The sequence below is a fragment of the Podarcis filfolensis genome, assembly GCF_964270895.1.
Source record: "Podarcis filfolensis genome assembly, chromosome: 8".
NCBI classification, from domain to species: domain Eukaryota; kingdom Metazoa; phylum Chordata; class Lepidosauria; order Squamata; family Lacertidae; genus Podarcis; species Podarcis filfolensis.
The window spans coordinates 34,276,488-34,295,844 of NC_139611.1; the positions used below are offsets into that span (position 1 = coordinate 34,276,488).

At 44.1% G+C, this 19,357-nt stretch overlaps 1 protein-coding gene across 5 annotated transcripts in view; it reads left to right on the plus strand.

Annotated features, from left to right (window-relative positions):
- Nucleotides 1-19,357, plus strand: part of NKD1 (NKD inhibitor of WNT signaling pathway 1) — a 131,548-nt gene that overhangs the window by 96,560 nt on the left and 15,631 nt on the right. For 3 of the 5 annotated variants that reach the window (XM_083626078.1, XM_083626077.1, XM_083626081.1), the window contains 2 exons: nucleotides 2,811-2,917; nucleotides 11,503-11,598. In XM_083626078.1, coding sequence (XP_083482204.1) covers nucleotides 2,811-2,917; nucleotides 11,503-11,598 — 203 coding nt within the window. The remainder of the gene's footprint in view (nucleotides 1-2,810; nucleotides 2,918-11,502; nucleotides 11,599-19,357) is intronic. The other 2 variants (XM_083626080.1, XM_083626079.1) reach the window with 1 other exon arrangement.

Genomic DNA, 19,357 nt, shown 5'->3' on the forward strand with positions numbered 1-19,357 from the left:
GGGAGTTGGCATCTGAAGAGGAAGTCAATGGATATTTTTCAAGTAATGATACTGTCCATGGATCTTTTTCCAACGTCTCAGACACTGGAAACAGGAGCCTTTTAATGCTTTCCTCTTATTTAAGATAGCAGTCTAGCCTGGACAGATTTAATATTGTTGGCAAGATTCTTGGTGGAAGTTCTCATTGTGTGTAGCTGAACTCTGGCATGTAGCTCAACGGTGTTTCTCAGTTTATGGTTTTAACTCTCCCAGACAAGCATCCACATTTTATTTAATAGCTGCTTTCAGTACATTTTTGTTCCGTTTAGTGATCGGGGTTTCTGTCCAATTCGGTTTGTCTCAGTTTCACATTTTTCCATTCTTAAGTTCAGTTCTCCACATGTCCACATCGGTTTGTGATATTTTGTGAAGTCCTCATGAAAATTCATCAGTGAATTTCATCTGACGTACACATTTTTGTATGCCATTTTCCCTAATAAGCACAGTTTTGCAAAGCAATTTCCCCATTTATAATGCGTTTTGGAATGTAATTTTCACTAACATATATGCACACACACACACAATTTACACTAATATATGAATTTTTGTACACATTATGTGTCTGAAGAGCAGCGTTACAAAATTAGGGGAAGTGCACATTTCAAAGGTAAACTCCAGTAATAAAACATGAACTCTCATAGCTACAATTTCCAGTACAATGGCTCTGACTACACCTAACTGGTGCCCGAACAAGGAACTGCCCAATTGTATACATTGGGGAAATAGAATGTGGTAATATTGCACCCCGACCCTAATAAACAACTATGAATCCAACAGCTGTCCATGCTTATGGTATTCCCTTCTAGACAAAGAGTGCCATAAGCTCAGAGCAGCAATTCATGTAATCAGCAAAGCCCAGGTAGTGTTGTGGCTTCCAGTTCCTCCAGCTATCTTGGGGACAGGACCGAGGGGGCTTGCCATGCTGCTCCCCCCAGTCCCAAGTACAGTGGTACCTCGGGTTACAAACACTTCAGGTCACAGACTCCACTAACCTGGAAGTAGTACCTCAGGTTAAGAACTTTACCTCAGGATGAGAACAGAAATTGTGAGGCAGTGGTGGCAGCAGGAGGGCCCATAAGCTAAAGTGGTACCTCAGGTTAAGTATGGTTTCAGGTTAAGAATGGACCTCCGGAACGAATTAAGTTCATAACCAGAGGTACCACTGTACATTAATTTGCACAGCAATCAGGTCAAGTCTCTGCTCACTGATCCAGTGTGCCCTTTTGTTAAGGCCTTTGGACTCTTTCATGTCCTATTTCTGCACGGGCAGGAAGGGACGAATGAGGCACATGGACACCAGCCCTTTTTCTGGCTTCTGACTCTTAAGGTGTATATTTTTAGAACCCAATTTATTTTTGTGTTTGTAAGTTGTTCAAGCTGTTCTTAATATTGTGTGTTTTAATGTTGTAGCCCACCCTGAGACCTTAGGCTGAAGGGCAGGAAATAAATAAATAAATAAATAAATAAATAAAGTTGTACATGGATATTTATGTGATTTTGTTTAAAACAAGATAGAAAGAGAGCGACTCTCCAATTGAAATTGGAGTGCTCAGTATGTTGAAATACAAAGGAGAGTTTTAAAGGCAACAGTCCCCTAGCAACCCGATCTCAGGTAAAATGAGCAGAAAACCTTTGCCTGCATTCAATATTTTTCAAAAAATATTTCCAAGTCATTTATGTGGCATGTTTTCCCTTCTCCATCCTCCCTCCATATCTGCTCTCCACCCCGATTTTAAGGATCTAATTCATCCTGGGACAGTTTTCACCTGCTAGGAAATATTACTTCAATGTTTAATTTAATCTTTCCAAATATGCCGAAAGATTAAACTGTGATGCCTAAGAAACTGGGAGTATTTATTCTCCATCGGGTTTGTTCTCTGTGCCTGAATGAAGAATCTTTTTTTTAAGATTGGCAGAAGAGCAAAATTTTGGCATCAGTCTGGTGGTGGTGGTTGTTGTTGTTGTTTTTTAAAAAAATCCCTTATAGGCTTGACAAATACTGTTGTATGAGTGAATTAATATTTTGCAATGTCATAAAAGTTAATACTTTATAGCAAATTTGAAAAAAAGTGAAAAATGCAAATTCCACCTTTCGTTTTCAGACCTAGCCACAGCACAGTATTACAAAATGGTTCAGATTTAAAACTAACAACAGTTTACATTAAAACTACAGTGTGCAACCATAGTTAGAATCAGGTATATAATCTGTGGTTTGCACTAAGCTTAGTTAGTATAATATTAGTGCTGATGTAACATGAAAAAGGGAGAACGAATATTGTCCTGTCAGAATGTTGTTCTGATCTAGAAGACCAGAAATGTTGATGCTGAACAAGATGCTGCACAGTTCTTCCTTCCTTGCTTTTTAAAAAAACACAAACCTCAAAGCAGTTTACAAGAGGAAGGGATATCTCAGTTCTTGAGACTTCATTTCTCTTTAATTAATCTGCTGTATTTTCATTTTCTTTTTTTGTTGGGTGTGTAAGTTCTTTGGTTCCTGCTTCATTGCCCAGAGGGCATTTTAATCGAAGATGATGCTGTACTGGTGGTATATTTTGTTAGCATTCAAATCGAATTTTCAGACATTAAGCCAGTGACTCTGTAGACTTGACCTTTCAGAAGAACTTCACATAAAACGATTATTCCACATATTTGTGTACAAAATTAGTTGAGAACCGAGATTTGAGATGAAATCGCAGAATAATGAGGTGTCTTGATGTGACAAGTGACTAAAGGCAGCGTTCTGAATTTCTCTCTTCTCCCACCTCCCCCAGTGGCTTTGCCTCCAGAGAAGACAGATGGAGTTTGCAGTGGCGATGAAAAGAAAGTGGAGAAGGAAACTGATACACGTACCAATGTCAAGAAGCAGCTAAAATTTGAGGTAAGGACATTATTCTTTCTCTCCCTAGGCACACTTATCACTGCGATGCCCTGAGATAAATAATGTCCATGACTAAAGCCTCTCCCTCTATGTCTTGATCAATCATGATGGCAAGAAGCGAAGGAAGGTGATGGTGGCAATAGCATATGGAGGCCCAAGGTTCTGGAAGGTAAAGCAAGGTCAGGACCTTGGAGGAGGATGAAAATGATGGTGCAGGACCACAATTGGTGGTCTTGCAGCTCAGGATGAAGATAAAGTTGTTTCAGTGATGTCTTGGGGCCAGTATAGCCTGGACTAAGAAGTCAAGATGGAAGCCCCACCCATGGTATGTGGCACCTGACCATTTCAGGCATGCATTGTTGGGAGGGAGACTCCCAACGGGCTTGCATAACATAACACTGTATCCACTGTTGGTTCTACTCACAGTTTACCCACTGAGGTTACTGGACACGACTGAATTAGGTCCATCAGTTTCAGTGGGCTCATACTGAGAAGAACTTGGCTAGATACAACACCGGGAAAGCCCCTCCAGCTCCAATTGTACTCCTCAACCATCAACTCCGACTGCATCGGCAAGCTTCAGTATGTGTTATTGCTGGCCACTCTGAGCACCATTTCATGGAAAAGTGACTTCCAAATTTAACAAACAAGTGAAATTGTAGCATGCTCGCCATAAACAGAATTAAACAGTACCACACTCACATTGCTCCTCTCTTCAGTTAAGAACATGAGAAAGGAGTCACTGGGGAAACCCAGCCAGGTGGGCAGGGTATTATTATTATTATTATTATTAGCCAGCTGGACCAGGCCAATGGCTCATCTACTCCAGCATCCTGTTATCACAGGGGCTAACTAGATGCCTGTGGGAAATGGGTGAGCAGGATCCAAGCACAATAGCTCTCTCCCATCCTGTGATTTCCCCCATCTGGTATTCCAAAGCATTACTGCCCCCAACTGTGGAGGCAGAGCATAGCCTTCATGGCTATTAGCCATTGATACCTTTATCCTCCATAAATTTGTCTAGTCCTCTTTTAAAGCCATCCAAGTTGATGGTCATCACTGCCTCCTGTGGGAGCATGTTCCATAGTTTGAGCACTGCATGAAAAAGTGCTTTCTTTTGTCTGTCACGAACCTTCCAACATGCAGCTTCATTGGACGTCCATGAGTCCCAGTGTTTCGAGCGAAGGAGAAATCTTTTTCTCTACCCGCTCTCTCCATGCCATGCATAATTTTATAAATTTCTTATCACTTTTCCTCCAAACTAAAAAGTCCCCAATACTGCAGCCTTTCCTCATAGGGGAGTTTCTATCATATCTTGTTCACTCTGCTGCTTTCCTGGCCATCAGTTTTGGGGCAAAAGCCTCTTTTGAGCACAGAGCCCCATCGCTGCCACCTTTGCTTGGAAAAGGCAGCCTGTACATTGGAAGATGAGATAAATAACATCAGTAGCATTCAGCATTGCTTATACGCATGAGAGTAATGCAACTCTCCTACTTGGGGGCACATAGCCGCCCTGAGCCCGGTCTTGGCTGGGGAGGGCGGGGTATAAATAAAAAATTATTATTATTATTATTATTATTATTATTATTATTATTATTATTATTCAGCTAAGTAGGCTAACGATGAGTACTCAGAAGGTGGCTAAAGCCACCTGAAAATTGTTTCTCACATTGTAAGATAATGTGTTTGTCTCGCTATGCTTGTAGATTGCTCCTTAAGATATGGCTATTCGATCAAATAGTGACATATCCTTAGACGGGATAAGAAATACGTGCTGTTTTACTGAAGTTTTGTTTACCTCTAGCCCTGCTTCTAAGTGTCCAAGACCTGGTCTGCTCCATGTTTCAAATTATATTTCCTGAGACTATGATACACTATGCACATACCTGGGAATAAGCAGCACTGAACATAGTGGCATTTACTCCTGAGTAGACATGTATAGTTGTGGGCCAGAAGTCAGCAACCAAAAGCCCATGGGTCACAAGCGGCCCATGGGGTCGTTTAACCAGCCCATGAGCCACCCCCGAACCAAGCTGCCTGTGCAGCGAGTCCCCGCGCGCTGCACGGGGACTCCCTTCTGCAATGCCAGAAATTGCATATGTGCTTATGCAGACACCAAAAATCACACACGCGCTAAGGCCCACAGAGGGATCTCCGACCCCTGTTGTAGGCCATTAATTATGTTTGGAGTATCCAAAGAACATTTTGTCTTTATCAACAACCACGTGAGGCAGATAATTTGTTGTTGTTGCTGTTAATTACTGAAATATTCTCAGCCTAGCCTACCTCACATGGTTGTTTTGGGGATTAAAAGAGGAGGGGGAGACCCGTGCATACCACCTTGTGCTCCTTGGAGAAAATAAGTTGGATATAAATGCAATAAATATATATCTTCATATACTACATATAAGGGTGGAGCTTTAAACTCATGGTGGCAATGGGGCAGTGTTGGCTCCAGGTTTCAGAGGGATCTTTGACAAGAACCCTTCATGGAGCCTCCCCACCACTCCCTCAGCAAATGCTATTTCCACACTACCATTATCCCCAGCAGCTCCATCTGTTGTTCTTCTTCTTCGTCCTTATTTCTCCCTCCTGTTCCCTAGCCAGTCTTGAGAGCCAAAGAGCAAGCAGTCAGTGACATCTCCTCCTGTTCCTCTTCCGCCACACCACTATTCTGGGCCAGAGTGAGAGTTAAGTAAGCAAGCAGAGGAGGAGAAGGTCCAGGGAGGGGATGGCCAGTGAGCCCCTTGTTGAGGTGTGCACCCTAGGCATGTGCCCAACCATACTGCCCATTGCCGCTGGCCCTTGAGTAAGGTGCAGGAAGGAAAATCTGTTATAATTGGAAGGTCAGTGGGATAAGCCATGAGGGCTAAGGAAGCTTTGGAGCAGCCCAAGAGCTTGAGGATGTGCTGGGAGATGAGGAATGTTGACATCTACCCCCAGGGATCAGAATGTGTGCCAGGACAACCGCACATATTGTGAACCATTTATCCCAAACACTTAATGCTTGCTTGCTTCCTTTCATGTGCTATTTTGCTGTTCCTCTACCAGCCTGATTGTGTTTCTGTGCTGTATGTGGGCTCTTTTCTTTTTTCTTTTTAATTTTGTTTTCCTTTGTAGTCTACTATCTTCTCTCCCTCTCTCTCTTTTGTTATACACTTCCTAGTGGGAAAAAACTTGCAAAAAGTCTTTCATCTCTGGGCCCCCAGGGTGATCCAACCTTGACCTAGCTGCACTGGAAATCCATCTGATTAAGACAGGCGGTGAGGAGGAAAAGGTCTTGCCAGGAATGAGTCTGATGGCCTATTTCCTTGTAGACTTACAAGCAACATAAAACTGCCAGACATTGTTCGCCATTGGCAAGCTTTGCTCATGAAGAAAGGGATTTAATAAACAGGAGCACCCAGATATGCCGTCATCCAGACTAAAAGGCTGCCGGTCTCCATAGAGACAGTATACAGATTTTTTAAAATTAAAATAAAAAATAGAGAACCATGCACCTCAATGTTGTTGAAACAGCACGTGTGTTATTCCAGGTTGGTGGTGAACTGAGCATCATAAGTTTGTCAAGAAATTCATTCTTATGATCATAATTTATAGGTGCCCTGGGTAGTCTCCAGTTTTTGATTATTATTTTTAGGGAGCAGCTAGCAAATTTCAGTAGGACACAAATTCTTCTAGGGAAGTTTTTTAGATGGAGCAAATGCTTGACTTCTGAAAAAAACAACCATCCTATTTGGCACCCTTGTTGCCTCTGGGCCTGGTTACTGCTTCTTCAGTGTGATTTCTACCAACCCCCTAATCCCTGGCTGCTGCTTTCACCTTCTTCCTTGAAGAGTTACTTAGGTGATCCCAACTAATCAAGAATTGTGCAGTGAGTAGGATGATGTCATATTGTGTGGCCAGTCAGTTATGGCTATGTGATGACATCGCTAAGCACAAGTGAGGATAATGTAAAAGTAGGAGAGAGAAAAGTAGGAGATGATGGTGATGATGATGATGATGATGATGATGATGATGATGATGATGATTGGCATGGCTAAATATGTCCCTGGAAAATTGAGTAGTTTCAGCTCAGGTATATATGGAATAATTCATTTATTTTTAATGGCCATCTTGAACTTTTTGTGTACCAGTGTGGAAGACCCAGGCCGGAACACGATCAGTTCAGAGGGTCAGATACATAGTCCAGCTCAAGCAGATGCCCTGGTTCCAAAACAGCAGCTGTTTCTGAAACTTTTCTCCAATTCTGACCAAGCAGAAACAACAGTTACACAATTTCAGGCAGGCAGGCAGGCAGGCTCCTATTGGCTCCCCAGATCTCCTGGTCTGGCCGGGTGGACAAGTTGCAGCACCTTGGTGGTGCTGTAGAGCAGGAAAGTTCAGGGCCAACACCTTTCTCTTCCAAGAGGTGTGGGGAGTAAAGTTCTTGGACATTGCAGCCAGAGTCCCTGATTTGAATTCTGTGGTGCCTTATACTCCCATATGAACGAGGTAATGCCAGAAGGTTTTCTAGAACCAGCAATTTTGCTACCTGGAATTCTGCTTTAGCCACAGGCACCCTGCAAAGCCAAGCGATCGGCACAAAGCCCTGTTATTTAACAAAGGAAATAAGTTGCCTGTTTCAGCTGTTATCGCGGAGTGGCACGTCCTCACTCACGCACAAAGAAAAGCTTGTGAGTTTTAGGCAGTGCAGGACAGAGAGAGCTGTTCTTATGTGGCAGAGGCCCAGGCACTGAGATATTCACAGGCACGTATCCACTTGTATTCCAAATCAAAGCTTCCGAATCGTGTAAGCTAAGGGGCTAAGAGGATGGTAAACGTTTTTTCGTTTCATGACCGGGTACAAAAGAATCTGAAATGTGACTGTCGAGAAGGGAGAGGTCTAAATCTGAGGTGGTGGATGTGCCTTGGCTTTTAAAGGTTCCTGGGAATGTTTGTGTAATACGAAACTCAGTTTCCACTGTCAAGTTTGCAGGCGGGGGGGGGGGGGGTACATTGGCAGCTTTCAGCCGGGGCTTGTTACAGCTAAGAGAAGACTGCCTTTGAACTCAGCGGGGGACGGGGGGCTTTACCGTTAACTGCTGTAGGGAATTGGTTTCAAGTCAGCAGATCAAGCAGGTATTTCTGAGCTCCCATCATGCCAGAGCTATTTGGAGCTGTTTATTTTACTTGCGTGCAACGACTTTTCTTTTAATTGCCCCCATGGCTTGTGTTGCAACTCTTGCTGACTCTGATCGCGGGAGCCTTGAAAGAAGGAAGGTGAGCATCTTACAGAAATTTGGGGAGGGGGGCTGTAAGCCAAGCAGACTAATTTGCTCAATATCCCCCTCCCCACCCCGCCGCCACCGCCGACCAGGAAGCCTGTGAACTGCGACAGCCCTGTTTTAAATCTAACCTGGCAAAGTGGACTTTGGCAAGTCACTATCAGTCAGCCTTTAGGTTCTTGAGGGCAATCTCTGAGGTAAACCCAATTTGGCAGTGGATGCTGAGCCATTGAAAACATAAGAAGAGCCTGCAGGATCAGGTCAGTGGCCTACCTAAGTCCAGCATCCTGTTCTCACAATGGCCAACCAGAGGCCTCTGTGAAAGTGGCAAGTTGGATCCAAGCACAAGGGCACACCCTCTTCCTGTGGTTTCTATCAGAAGGTATTCAGAAGCATTACTGCCTCTGGAGGCAGAACATAGCCATTGTGGCTAGTAGCCATCAATAGCTTTATCCTCCATGATAAGGGAGTGGGTGGCGCTGTGGTAAAAACCACAGAGCCTCTTGGGCTTGCCGATTGGAAGGTCGGCGGTTCAAATCCATGCAATGGGGTGAGATCCTGTTTCTCTGTCCCAGCTTCTGCCAACCTAACCTTTTGAAAGCATACCAGTGTGAGTAGATAAATAGGTACTGCTGCGGTGGGAAGATAAACGGCGCTTCCGTGGCACTCATCACGTTGTCCTGTCACGCCAGAAGTGGTTTAGCCACATGACCCGGAAAAGCTGTCTGCAGACAAACACCGGCTCCCTCAGCTTGAAGCAAGATGAGCACCGCAACCCCATAGTCTCCTTTGATTGGACTTAACCGTCCAGGGGTCCTTTATCTTTTTACCTATCCTCTATGAATTGCTTGGTCCTCTTTTAAAGCAATCCAGGTTCATGGACATGGACTGCCTCCTGTGGGATGGAGTTCCATAGTTTAACTGGGCACTGAATGAAGAAGTACTTTATTTTGCCTGACCTGAACCTTCCAACATTCAGTTTCCTTGGATGCCCACACGTTCCAGAATTATAGGGGAGGAACCTTTTCTCCTTTTTGCAGTGCACAATTTTATAAATTAACATTGTGTTACTTCCTACTCGCCTTCTCTCTAAACTAAAAAGTCTCAAATGCTGCTCCTCATAGAGGAGTTTCTCATCACTTGCTCTTGCTGCTGCTTTCTTGGTCATCAGTTATGGACGCAGAGCCACATCCTCCATGAATTTGTCTAATACACATCTAATTTGTTTAAGCTAGTTTGTCTGTTGAGGAGAAAAAAAGTTGGTACCCCTGATTCTTGCTGATTACAGGATCAGAACTAATTTTTAAGGAGCAACGTTCTGATAGAAAGCATTTGTTGGGTTTAAAAGCACTCTTTAAAAATATTTGCTGTATGTCCCCCACCCCACCCCAAACCCAGCTGCAGTTGTTGGCACGTAAAAATCTAATTAGCTGCTGCAGAAAATTTTCATTGTTTCCTATTGACAGTTTGCAGAGACTATGTTTGAATAACAACCTTGGTTTTACAGTCTCTGGATTGGACCCTTAGTATGTAACCACCTTGCTGTGTGCTCTAATTGTCTTTTAACGTTTTCACCATAAGCCAGCTCTCAAACGATTGCGTAAAGTAGCTGTGGTTGGCAAGAATTTTTCACCCCCCTTTATTAATTCCAAATTGGGTTCTACTTCAACAGATCTAATGCTTTAATGAGTTATAAGGGAGAGCCGGAATTAATACTACATTGAAAAATCTGTGTTGCGAAAGGGGTTTTTCTGAAATGGGTTTATGCCACGGGTCTATTTTCTATTAATGGTCACTTCTGTTTCAACTTTATCCTGCCTCATGCTGAGAGCGTCTCACTTTTCCTCCTTGAATTAAGGAGAGGTTTTTCTTCTCACTGTTCCCTCTCTCTCTTTTAAATTGGAGGATCTCGCATTATATTTTCAGGCATTTTAGTAAGTAGCTTTCACATAGTTTCGTCTTCTTGCTCAATGAAACCAAAAAAATGTTTCAAATTCTCTGAGAGTCTTAGCCCAAGGGAAATAGACAAGGAGCGCTATTGAATGCCTTTCCTCTCCTGCTCAGCAGAATATATGGGAAATGGGGTCTCAATATTGTTAACATTAAGGTTGCTAACCAACTAGGGGGAGGGGATCAAAACTGACCCATTGGAGCTTTCCTCCACCACCATTCACCTGTGTGCCACTTTCCAGAATTTTAAAAAGTGCATGGTTCAACTAGTACTGAGCCAAATACCATCCTAGTTGCAGGTGGTGGAAATGGAAGGTCTGTTTTTCAATTCAGGGGTGTGTGCATGGTCTGCAGGTGGAAACAAAAGATGGAAAGAGGGGAGAGTCATTTTGGGGAAAATCCATCCCCCTTAAGCCTCCCATCCAGTTTCAGGCACCCCTTTTGCCCCACAGAAAATTCAAGCTGAAAGTTCAGGTCCTTGAGCTTTTGGCTCAGTGCAAGTTTCAACTGTTTAGCTCAGCCTTCCCCAACTTGGTGCCCTCTGAATAATGTGGGGCTGCAGTTCGCAGCAGCCCTGACCACCAGACTTGCCAGATGTGGGGCTGGTGGTATTTGTAAGCCAACAAGATCTGGCGGGCACCAACTTCAAGGTGAAGGGCCTTTTCACTGGTGGCACCTCTGTGGAACACCCTCCTTCAAAAAAACTCAACTCTTTCAGGCTTCTAGAAACTGAGCAGTTATTCAGAAGGCCTTCTCCACAGCTTGTGGGCAAGGGACATTTTGTGTATTGCTTTGAGTTTTTAATGCTGTTGCCAATGTCTGAATTTTGAATTGACTGATGAAATGGTTCTCTGGAAAGAACTGCTTGCCACTGCTTCTGCACAGTCAATGAGAGGAATGGTCTTTCTTACCAGATCCCAGGTGGTGATGGTAGAAGCAAGGGAACCTCAACCTGTGTCACCCAAAGACGAGATTGCTGATGGGCTCGCCACCCTCGCTGACACTCATGTGCTTGCATGGCTGCTGATTGGCTAACTACCATAAGTGTGTTTGTGTGGTAGCCAATCAGCAGTCATACACTTGCATGGCGCTTAGGAACTTCCTTTCTCCACCAACATCTCCTTGTTCTCCTGTTTTTATTGCTATGGTTGGACTGTTTCTATTATTCTTACAGGGAGCTGTCTAGAGGGGCCAGGTTGTTGGGTGGGCATGGGGGAGAAATATTTTTTGAAAAGAAAAGAAAAGAAAAGAAAAAAACCAACTGTTGTCTGAATTTATTTTTAAAATATATTTTAAAGAGGAAGTTAGCCTCCTCTGCAAATAGGACTTTTGCTTTAGGTAATCAGCTACTCTTTGCATGTTCCTTAGGAATTGCAATGTGATGTGTCCGTTGAGGAAGACAACAGGCAAGAGTGGACCTTCACGCTTTATGACTTCGACAACAATGGCAGAGTCACGCGTGAGGTGAGCGAAGTTTAGCTTCCTGATACATCTGTGGTGCTTGCTAACAAGGGGAGCGGTTTGTACCATACTGCTCTGGGGCAAGGATGCCTCTGGTACTAACTGGCTGAGCTAGTGTGATGTTGTGGCATGTTCTCAGGGGATTGGGGTGTGTGTGTGAGAAAGCAGGGTATAAATGAAACTTTATACCACTTGATATCAGGAAAGGCTTTCCTTGTCAGGGTATGTGTGTGAAGTGCGGGGAGATTGCCCAAGAAAACTGGTGGATGAAGAAACCTGGACAAAGTAGGAACGGAAAAGCCAGAACTGTAGAAGAACAAAATGACTAGTTGAAGAAATGCATCTGGCCCCAGTTATACATGCATTGCCTACTTCTAGACTTGATTGCTGCTGCATACTCTGTGTGGGGCTGCCCTTGAAGGGCACCAGGATCAGTCTGAGAAAGGGCCTTCTCTCTGGTAGCCCCCAGGTTACAGAGCTCCATGCCCTGTGAGTTCCACTTGGCTCCTACATATTTCAACACTACTTCCAGCTGGCCTACGGCCCACTTCATTTTTAGTCTGCCCTTCTCTTGTTCTCCTTTGCTTATTTGGGCTGGCTTATTGCTATTTTATTTTTAAATTTAATTCTAGTTGACTGTTTAAGGTGGTATAATAGTACCTTAAATGTGTAGTACAGTTGGGGCCCTTAGCAGCAGGCTTCCTTCACCCATTGCTGTAAATCCATGTCTGGTTGCTGAATGCTTGCGCTGGGACCATGAGAAAAGTGTTATGCTTTCAAGGGCTCTGTGGCTTTACGTGATCTCTGCCAGGCCATTTGTATATGTTCAGTCGTCGCTTGATTTCGCAGCCACGCCTGCACGTGAAGCAGCTTTGAAATCTCCTGCTTTTGGAATACCCTGCGCTATTTTGTTTTGTTAAGCATGTCGTCGTTTTGATGCCGGGGATTAGCCATTTAAAAATAAAGGCGTTTTAAAGGGGCTTGTTTTTGAAGGGATAAAAATCTCAAACAAATGATACTTTAAACGGAGTGTCAAAACAAACCCTTGCAAACATATGCTCCTTTTGGCTCCCCTCCTGCCTTTATAGCTGAGCTATTGAAATAGCAAGGGCCCCTTTTGAAATTATTTCCAGGGAGATTAACGACGTCAGTCAACCATATTTATAGGTATGGAGCAGAAGTCCAGGCTGCCATCTCTGTCAAATCTCAGGCTGCCCACCATCAGATTTAATTGCAAAGCAGCAAAATATAGCTGGTGCCTTTCCATAAATCAGATGAAGACAGCATAGGGTGTCTTGGGGCATGCAAGCCTCTCAGGAAACTTATGCACAGATCAGGGCTGTGGAACCCTTTTTATCCACATCTGGGCAACTTTCCAGGAGCCACCTACTAGTTTTGGGTAGGGCCAAAAGTGGGCAAAGCAATGAAAGTAGATTTTACTTTTGTATATTAGACTAGTTTCTGTGCACACACACCTCTGTCCTTCATTTCCCACCCCTGGCACAGGCTGTAGAACTGTGTTGGAAAACTCTCCTTCTCTTTGGATTTTGGTGTTCCAAATTACAAAGTGTAACGGTGGAAATCTTCTTTTTTCCAGAATTTTGCATTAGAGCGTCAGGCATGCTCACATTGCCACAGCTCTTAATTCCGTCATGCCTTCTCCCCACTTTGCTTTAGCAGTATGTACCTGGGCACCAGCCTGATACATAAGCCGACAAAATTTGGTTGGCATCCGTCTGTCTTGGGAGACCATGGAAGAGTGTGCCTTCGGGGGCGATGTCAAACCATTGGAGTGTTGCAGCGCCTGCTTTGGCTGTAGAGACCATTTCGGGAAAGTCATGTTTCATTCCAGCTGGGGCAGATGAAGGTATCTGGTTGTGCTGCTGCGGGTGTAACATGGCGTTTCTTCTTTCTGTGCTCCTCCCAGCGGCCAACAACATTTACTAGCCTGTAATGATGATGATAATAATAATAAAATATAATGTAGCCTGTGTTTCCATGCTGACCATGGAACAAAGGTTTCTAACCTCTTGGCAGCCTAGTAAAAACCAGCAGAAAGAGACTTCTGCCTAGCAAACTGGAGAAGGAGGGGACAGATTGCTTCATAGGCATAGCAGCTACACCTGGTGGGTGTGGTAGCTGCCCACACTGAAATGGGGCTAGCCCAGTTGGCCTTGCATTCCCCCCACTCCCATGTGTTCTTTTAATGAGTTGAGTTGTGACCCTCTCTACTGTTAGGCATTCTGGACTGTTGATTGCCACTCTTTCTTTAGAGCCTTGTGAGGAGGGGGGAGGCTCTTTGTGTATCCAAATCACTGACTGGAACGTAAGACAGAGCACAAGTTATGCGTGGGGCAAAATGTCATCTGTACTCTCAAATGACCAATAAATCCTAAAGGAAAAGTGTGTGCGCTCCCCCCCCCCCCCCGCTTTTAACTCAAGCGCTTGCTTTTGTAATAACAAATTCTCCATGAAAAGTACTCAAATCTCCATCTTAGAAGGAAACTCTTTGGAGATCGGCAGTCCTCTGTTTAAGATCCTTCTAAACGTAATGCTGCTTTGATGGTTTTCTTGAGATACCTCTTTTGTGGTGTTTTGGGTCTCCCGCCCCCCCCTTTCATTTTTTCTTTTTCACTTCCAAGTTCAGATCTTCAACAGGCTTCTTTTGAAATGATTGTGGCGTGTACTTGGGAGCATAATTAATGTGATGGCAAATTATAAAATTAGCATCCAGCCGCTGTACTTGAAACAGTGTCATTAATGTCCAGGGTGAGAAGACTGAGAAGAAGGAAAAAATGCCATTTATGGTCTTTTTGGCGCGAGAGGGAGATAACTTTCCACACTGTAATGTGGATATAACTGCAAAACTTGGCTAATATTACTTCCCAGCATTCCTTGTGCCATGCAGAAATGAACTCGTTATATATCACGAGAGGCTTTTAGGGAGCTTGACAGCTGCCTTGTAATTAGCTTCATATGGTTGTTAATAATTGGACTTCAGACTTGGAATAGAGCATACAGAGTTTGCCAGCCTTGAGGCTTCAACTTACCAGGTCTCTCTCTCTCTCTCTCTCTCTCTCTCTCTCTCTCTCTCCCCCCCCCCCTCTCTCTCTCCCTCTCTCTCTCCCCCTCTCTCCCCTTCCATCTTTTCCTATCTCACATCCCCTCACTGCTTTCTTCCTGATCTACCTTAGGCCTGATTCCAACATTTGCCAAAGGTGGGGTTGTTATTGATTTGAGCCTAACGTTTTTACGCTAACCACCATTCCACACTGGGTCTTTTAGACCAGATTCTGTTAGGGATGGAAGAGCCTGCCAGTCTTGGTTTCTCTCATTTTTGTGTGTGAGAGCCAATGTGTGGTGGTTGTGGAGTGTCAGACTAGGACCTGGGAGACCAGGGTTCACTGTGTGACTTTGGGGCATTACCTGCCTCTCAGCGTAACCAACCTCACAGAGTTGTGAGGATTAAATGAGAGGGAGAACCATGTGCACCAACTTGAGCTCCTTGGAGAAAAGGGTGGGATATACATGCAATGAATACAACAAACAAACAAACAAACACGCTTCTTTTTCAGCTTTAGCTTCTTTTATTGAAGAAGATCCGCACAAAACTTCATACACATTTGTGCATTTTTCCTAATATGTACACGATTTCTCTTAAAATAATGCATTTCAGGGTGCTATTTCTATGGATTTTAAAAGTTATTTGCTGGAGGTACTACTACACTGCCACAGAACGATTGCCTAAGACTGCAATCCTATATGCACTTACTTGGGAGTGTGTCCCATTGAAGTCAATAGGACATGCTTCTGAGTGCATAGAATTTGTAAGAAAAATACATTTACCGTATTTTTCCCTCTATAACACGCAGATTTTTTCTCCTAAAAAGGAAGGGGAAATGTCTGTGCGTGTTATTGAGCGAATGTGTGGTCCCTGGAGCCAAATGGCAAAAAAAATCAGGCAAAAATCAAATCGCGCGTCTCGGAGAAGGGAAACCTGAAAAGAGGAAGTGGCTGCTTTCCTGCATTCTGCCTCAGGGTCTTACTGCCCACCCTCCTCTGTTTCCTTGCTGTGTTTGCTCAAACGGAACAAAGAGCAGGGAAAGCCCCTCCCCTCCAGGCAAGCAGAGGGGAAAGCAGAGTGTCGTCTCTGTGCTCCGGTGCTGCTGAAAACATGCAGGAGGGAGAGAGAGAGAGAGAGAGAGAGAGAGAGAGAGAGAGAGAGAGAGAGAGAGCGCTGGCTGGCTTGGGTGGGTAGGTGAGGGAAAACTTTTGCCTTCCTTTCCTCCCTCCCGTTATACCCCTCTCCTGCATTCTTAGCCAGCTGCTTCTCTGCACACCCCTCTCGTGCTCCTTGTCCATTCTGTATTTTTCCTTCCTTCCCCACTTAAAATGTGGTTAAAAAGCATGGATCCACATGGATCCTCAGGATCTTTGCATTGGGTCACCCCAAATTCACCATCAGATCACATAGCATGTCCATGGCTACAGCCTGCCCCCCCCAAATCACGCACCCACTGTTGCCTGGGGCTGCAATGGTGCAAAAACGTGGTTACAAAACATGGATCCTCAGGATCTTTGCATTGGGTCACCCCAAATTCACCATCAGAGCACATAGCATGTCCATGGCTACAGCCTGCCCCCCCCCAAAATCACACACCCACTGTTGCCTGGGGCTGCAATGGTGCAAAAACGTGGTTACAAAGCATGGATCCACAGGGATTCTCAGGATTTTTGCATTGGGTCACCCCAAATTCACCATCAGATCACATGTCTGTGGCCACAGCATGAAGCACAAAAATGATACATCCACTGTTTCATTCAGAATGTTTTTTCCCTTGTTTTCCTCCTCTAAAAACGATGTGCGTGTTATGGTCAGGTGCGTGTTATCGAGCGAAAAATACGGTACTCTCAGCCCAATCTTAAAACTGTTTAATAATCATCATAATTTTATTATTTATACCCTACCCATCTGGCTAGGTTTCCCCAGCCACTCTGGGCTGCTTCCAGCAGAATATAAAAGCATAATAAAACAACAAACGTTAAAAACTTCCTGATATAGGGCTGCCTACAGATGTCTTCTAAAAGTTGTGTAGTTCTTAATCTCCTTGACATCTGATGGGAGACATTCCATTACTTGGAAGTAAGCCTCACTGAGTTCATTAGGACTTCCATCCAGGTAAATAAGGATAAGATTGTAGACCTAATGGTCTTGAGTAGCTTTTTTGGCTAAGCAAAGTTGGCAGGATTTCTAAGCTACATCTGACCTTGGTGTGAAAATTACATGAGTGTAACGTAATTATTATATGTGTTGCAAGATTAGGGAAATCCTTGTAAACATTGTGCAGTTAGGTCAGAGAGCGGTTTTCTCCATAAAATATAATGAGGTGAAAAATGCACAGCAGTTAATGCGTTCTCACCTTGAAACTAGGCTGAAGCATTTGTGAATCTAATTATGGTCAGAGAACTGCACACAGCATCTTTACAATGGGCCACTCCTAACAAATGTACTTCCTTATGCATTACGGGGGTGGGGGTGGAACAGCAGATCATAGTCTACTCCATCTACCACCAGTGCGAGTATTTCATGTATTTCTACAGGACTTATGTGTTGAAAGAAAACACCTCACATGCATAAACCCAAATTTTGCGACCGAGACATCAACTTTAGGTGGAATCCTGGTTTTGTGGTTCAGCATGTTGGTTTTTAATATGATTATGGTGAAGACATTGGATGGCTTTGGAAAAGGATTGGACAAGTTCATGGAGGATAGGGCTATCTATCAGTGGCCACCAGGCATGATGGATATACTATGCCACCACAGTTGAAGGCAGGGATGCTTCTGAATAACAGTTGCTGGAAACTGGAAGGGAGGGGACTCTTGTACTGGGGTCCTGCTTGCAGGCTTCCCACAGGCATCTGGGTGGCCCCTGTGAGAACAGAATGCTGGACTAAGTGGGCCACTGGCCTGATCCAACAGGCACTTCTTATGTTCTTAACAGGGCAGTAGTGCGATGCTATTCCACTCCACCACCCATGGCTATATAATAATTTGGCCAGTGAAAGCCAAATTCACACATTCAGTCTTTGTCAAGGATGGGGAACCTGTGGCCCTTCAGTTGCTGGGCTCCAATGCCTATCAGCTCCAGTCAGCATGGCTGATGGTCAGGAATGATGGGAGTTGTAGTCCAACAACACCTGAAGGGCCATAAGCCACCCATCCTTGATGTAGATCTTCAGCCTAGTGAGGAGTTTTTCTCCCTTTTCAGTGGTCTTTCAGTTTACTAATGGGTTGCTCAGGGATGTGGAACCAGTTATCCAGTTGTTGGACTCTCGGTTCCCATCAGTCCCAGCCAGCAGGGCCAGTGGTTTGAAAACAAGCCAGACTGTTGGTCCATGTAGTCTAGTATTGCTCACACTGACTTGGAGTGGCGTTGTAGGCAGGGGGAATTGCCTGCCCTACCAGGAGCTTCTTAAGATTGAACCTGAGACCTTCTGCATGCAAGGCAGTTGCTGTACCACTGAGGTATCCCCATTCTACAGAGAACTTCAATTTCGTAGCAGATTACATGATGAGTGTATGTGTGTCTTGGAGGTACAGAAGACTAGGCAAGAACTCAATGACACAATCAGAATGCAGGACAACTGTTGATTGAGTTGGACCTTCCGGCAGTGGAGACTACCTATGGCTGAAGAGCAGCAAAGTAATTTGCAGCCATCCAAACCTTCTCAGCTTAGTCATGTGTGAAGTGCTGAACTTTTTGACCTGATGTGTTAGAAAACAGATTGGGGTTTCAAAGGGAGGTGTGTTGCCTGTGTGTGCTGTCACTGTTCTTCAACGAAATTCCTTGTAAGCAGTGTAGTGGGTTTGCCTCTTATCTGTGGAGCCTTGTTTCTAGAGGTGCTGGGTTTGTTAATGGAGTTTCTGATAGGTGAGAATGCTCAGATGGCCATCTGTCTCCTACCAAACAGCTAGCTGGCATTTTGGATATGTTGTCAAAAGCATGGATCTAAGCTGTCAGAAGATTTTGAATGATATTGCTTGCTTGTGTGTGTGTACCTGTTTGTGACCAGAGACATAACTCACCCAGTGTGTTCAGAGCTGAGACTGAAGGAAGAGTTCTGTGGGATAGATGGACGCTGGCATACTATATATTAAGTTAGAATCAGCGTATATATGGAGTCATTCTGTTAACTTCAGTTATAACTCACAGTAGAGATTGAACCTTTTTGGCTTTTAATTAACCTGCCTTTCTGGGCTCGAAGGCTCAAGGTCTTATCTCCTTTAAAGCCATTTGCTCCGGTGGTTCAATGCCTTCTGGCATGTCATGCAAAAAAAAGTACCTAAAACTACTACAGGCAAAGCACTGGACAGCTATAATTTTACTATTCTTTCCTAAAGCTTGTCAGATTCTCTTGGGAAAATAAACACACACATTTTGGGGAGCTCATTCAGATGTAACATTTAGTACTCAGGAATTCCCTTCTATAACAATACCTCCAATAAAAAGTGGTTGCAATGGATTGATACAGGCACCTCATCGAGGGATGAATCTCTGAGTGGCAGCTAGATCTTTGTTGAATGTCGTTGGCAGGATCATTCCTACAAAAGTTTAGAGGATATCTTGTTGTAACATACCTTTTTCCATTTCTCTGAGCTCATGTGATTATTTATTTACTTCCTGCATCTGTATGTTGCCTTCTTGCCAGCACACTTTTATGTACATGATGGTTTTAAAATATTTGCTTGGGGTTTAACAG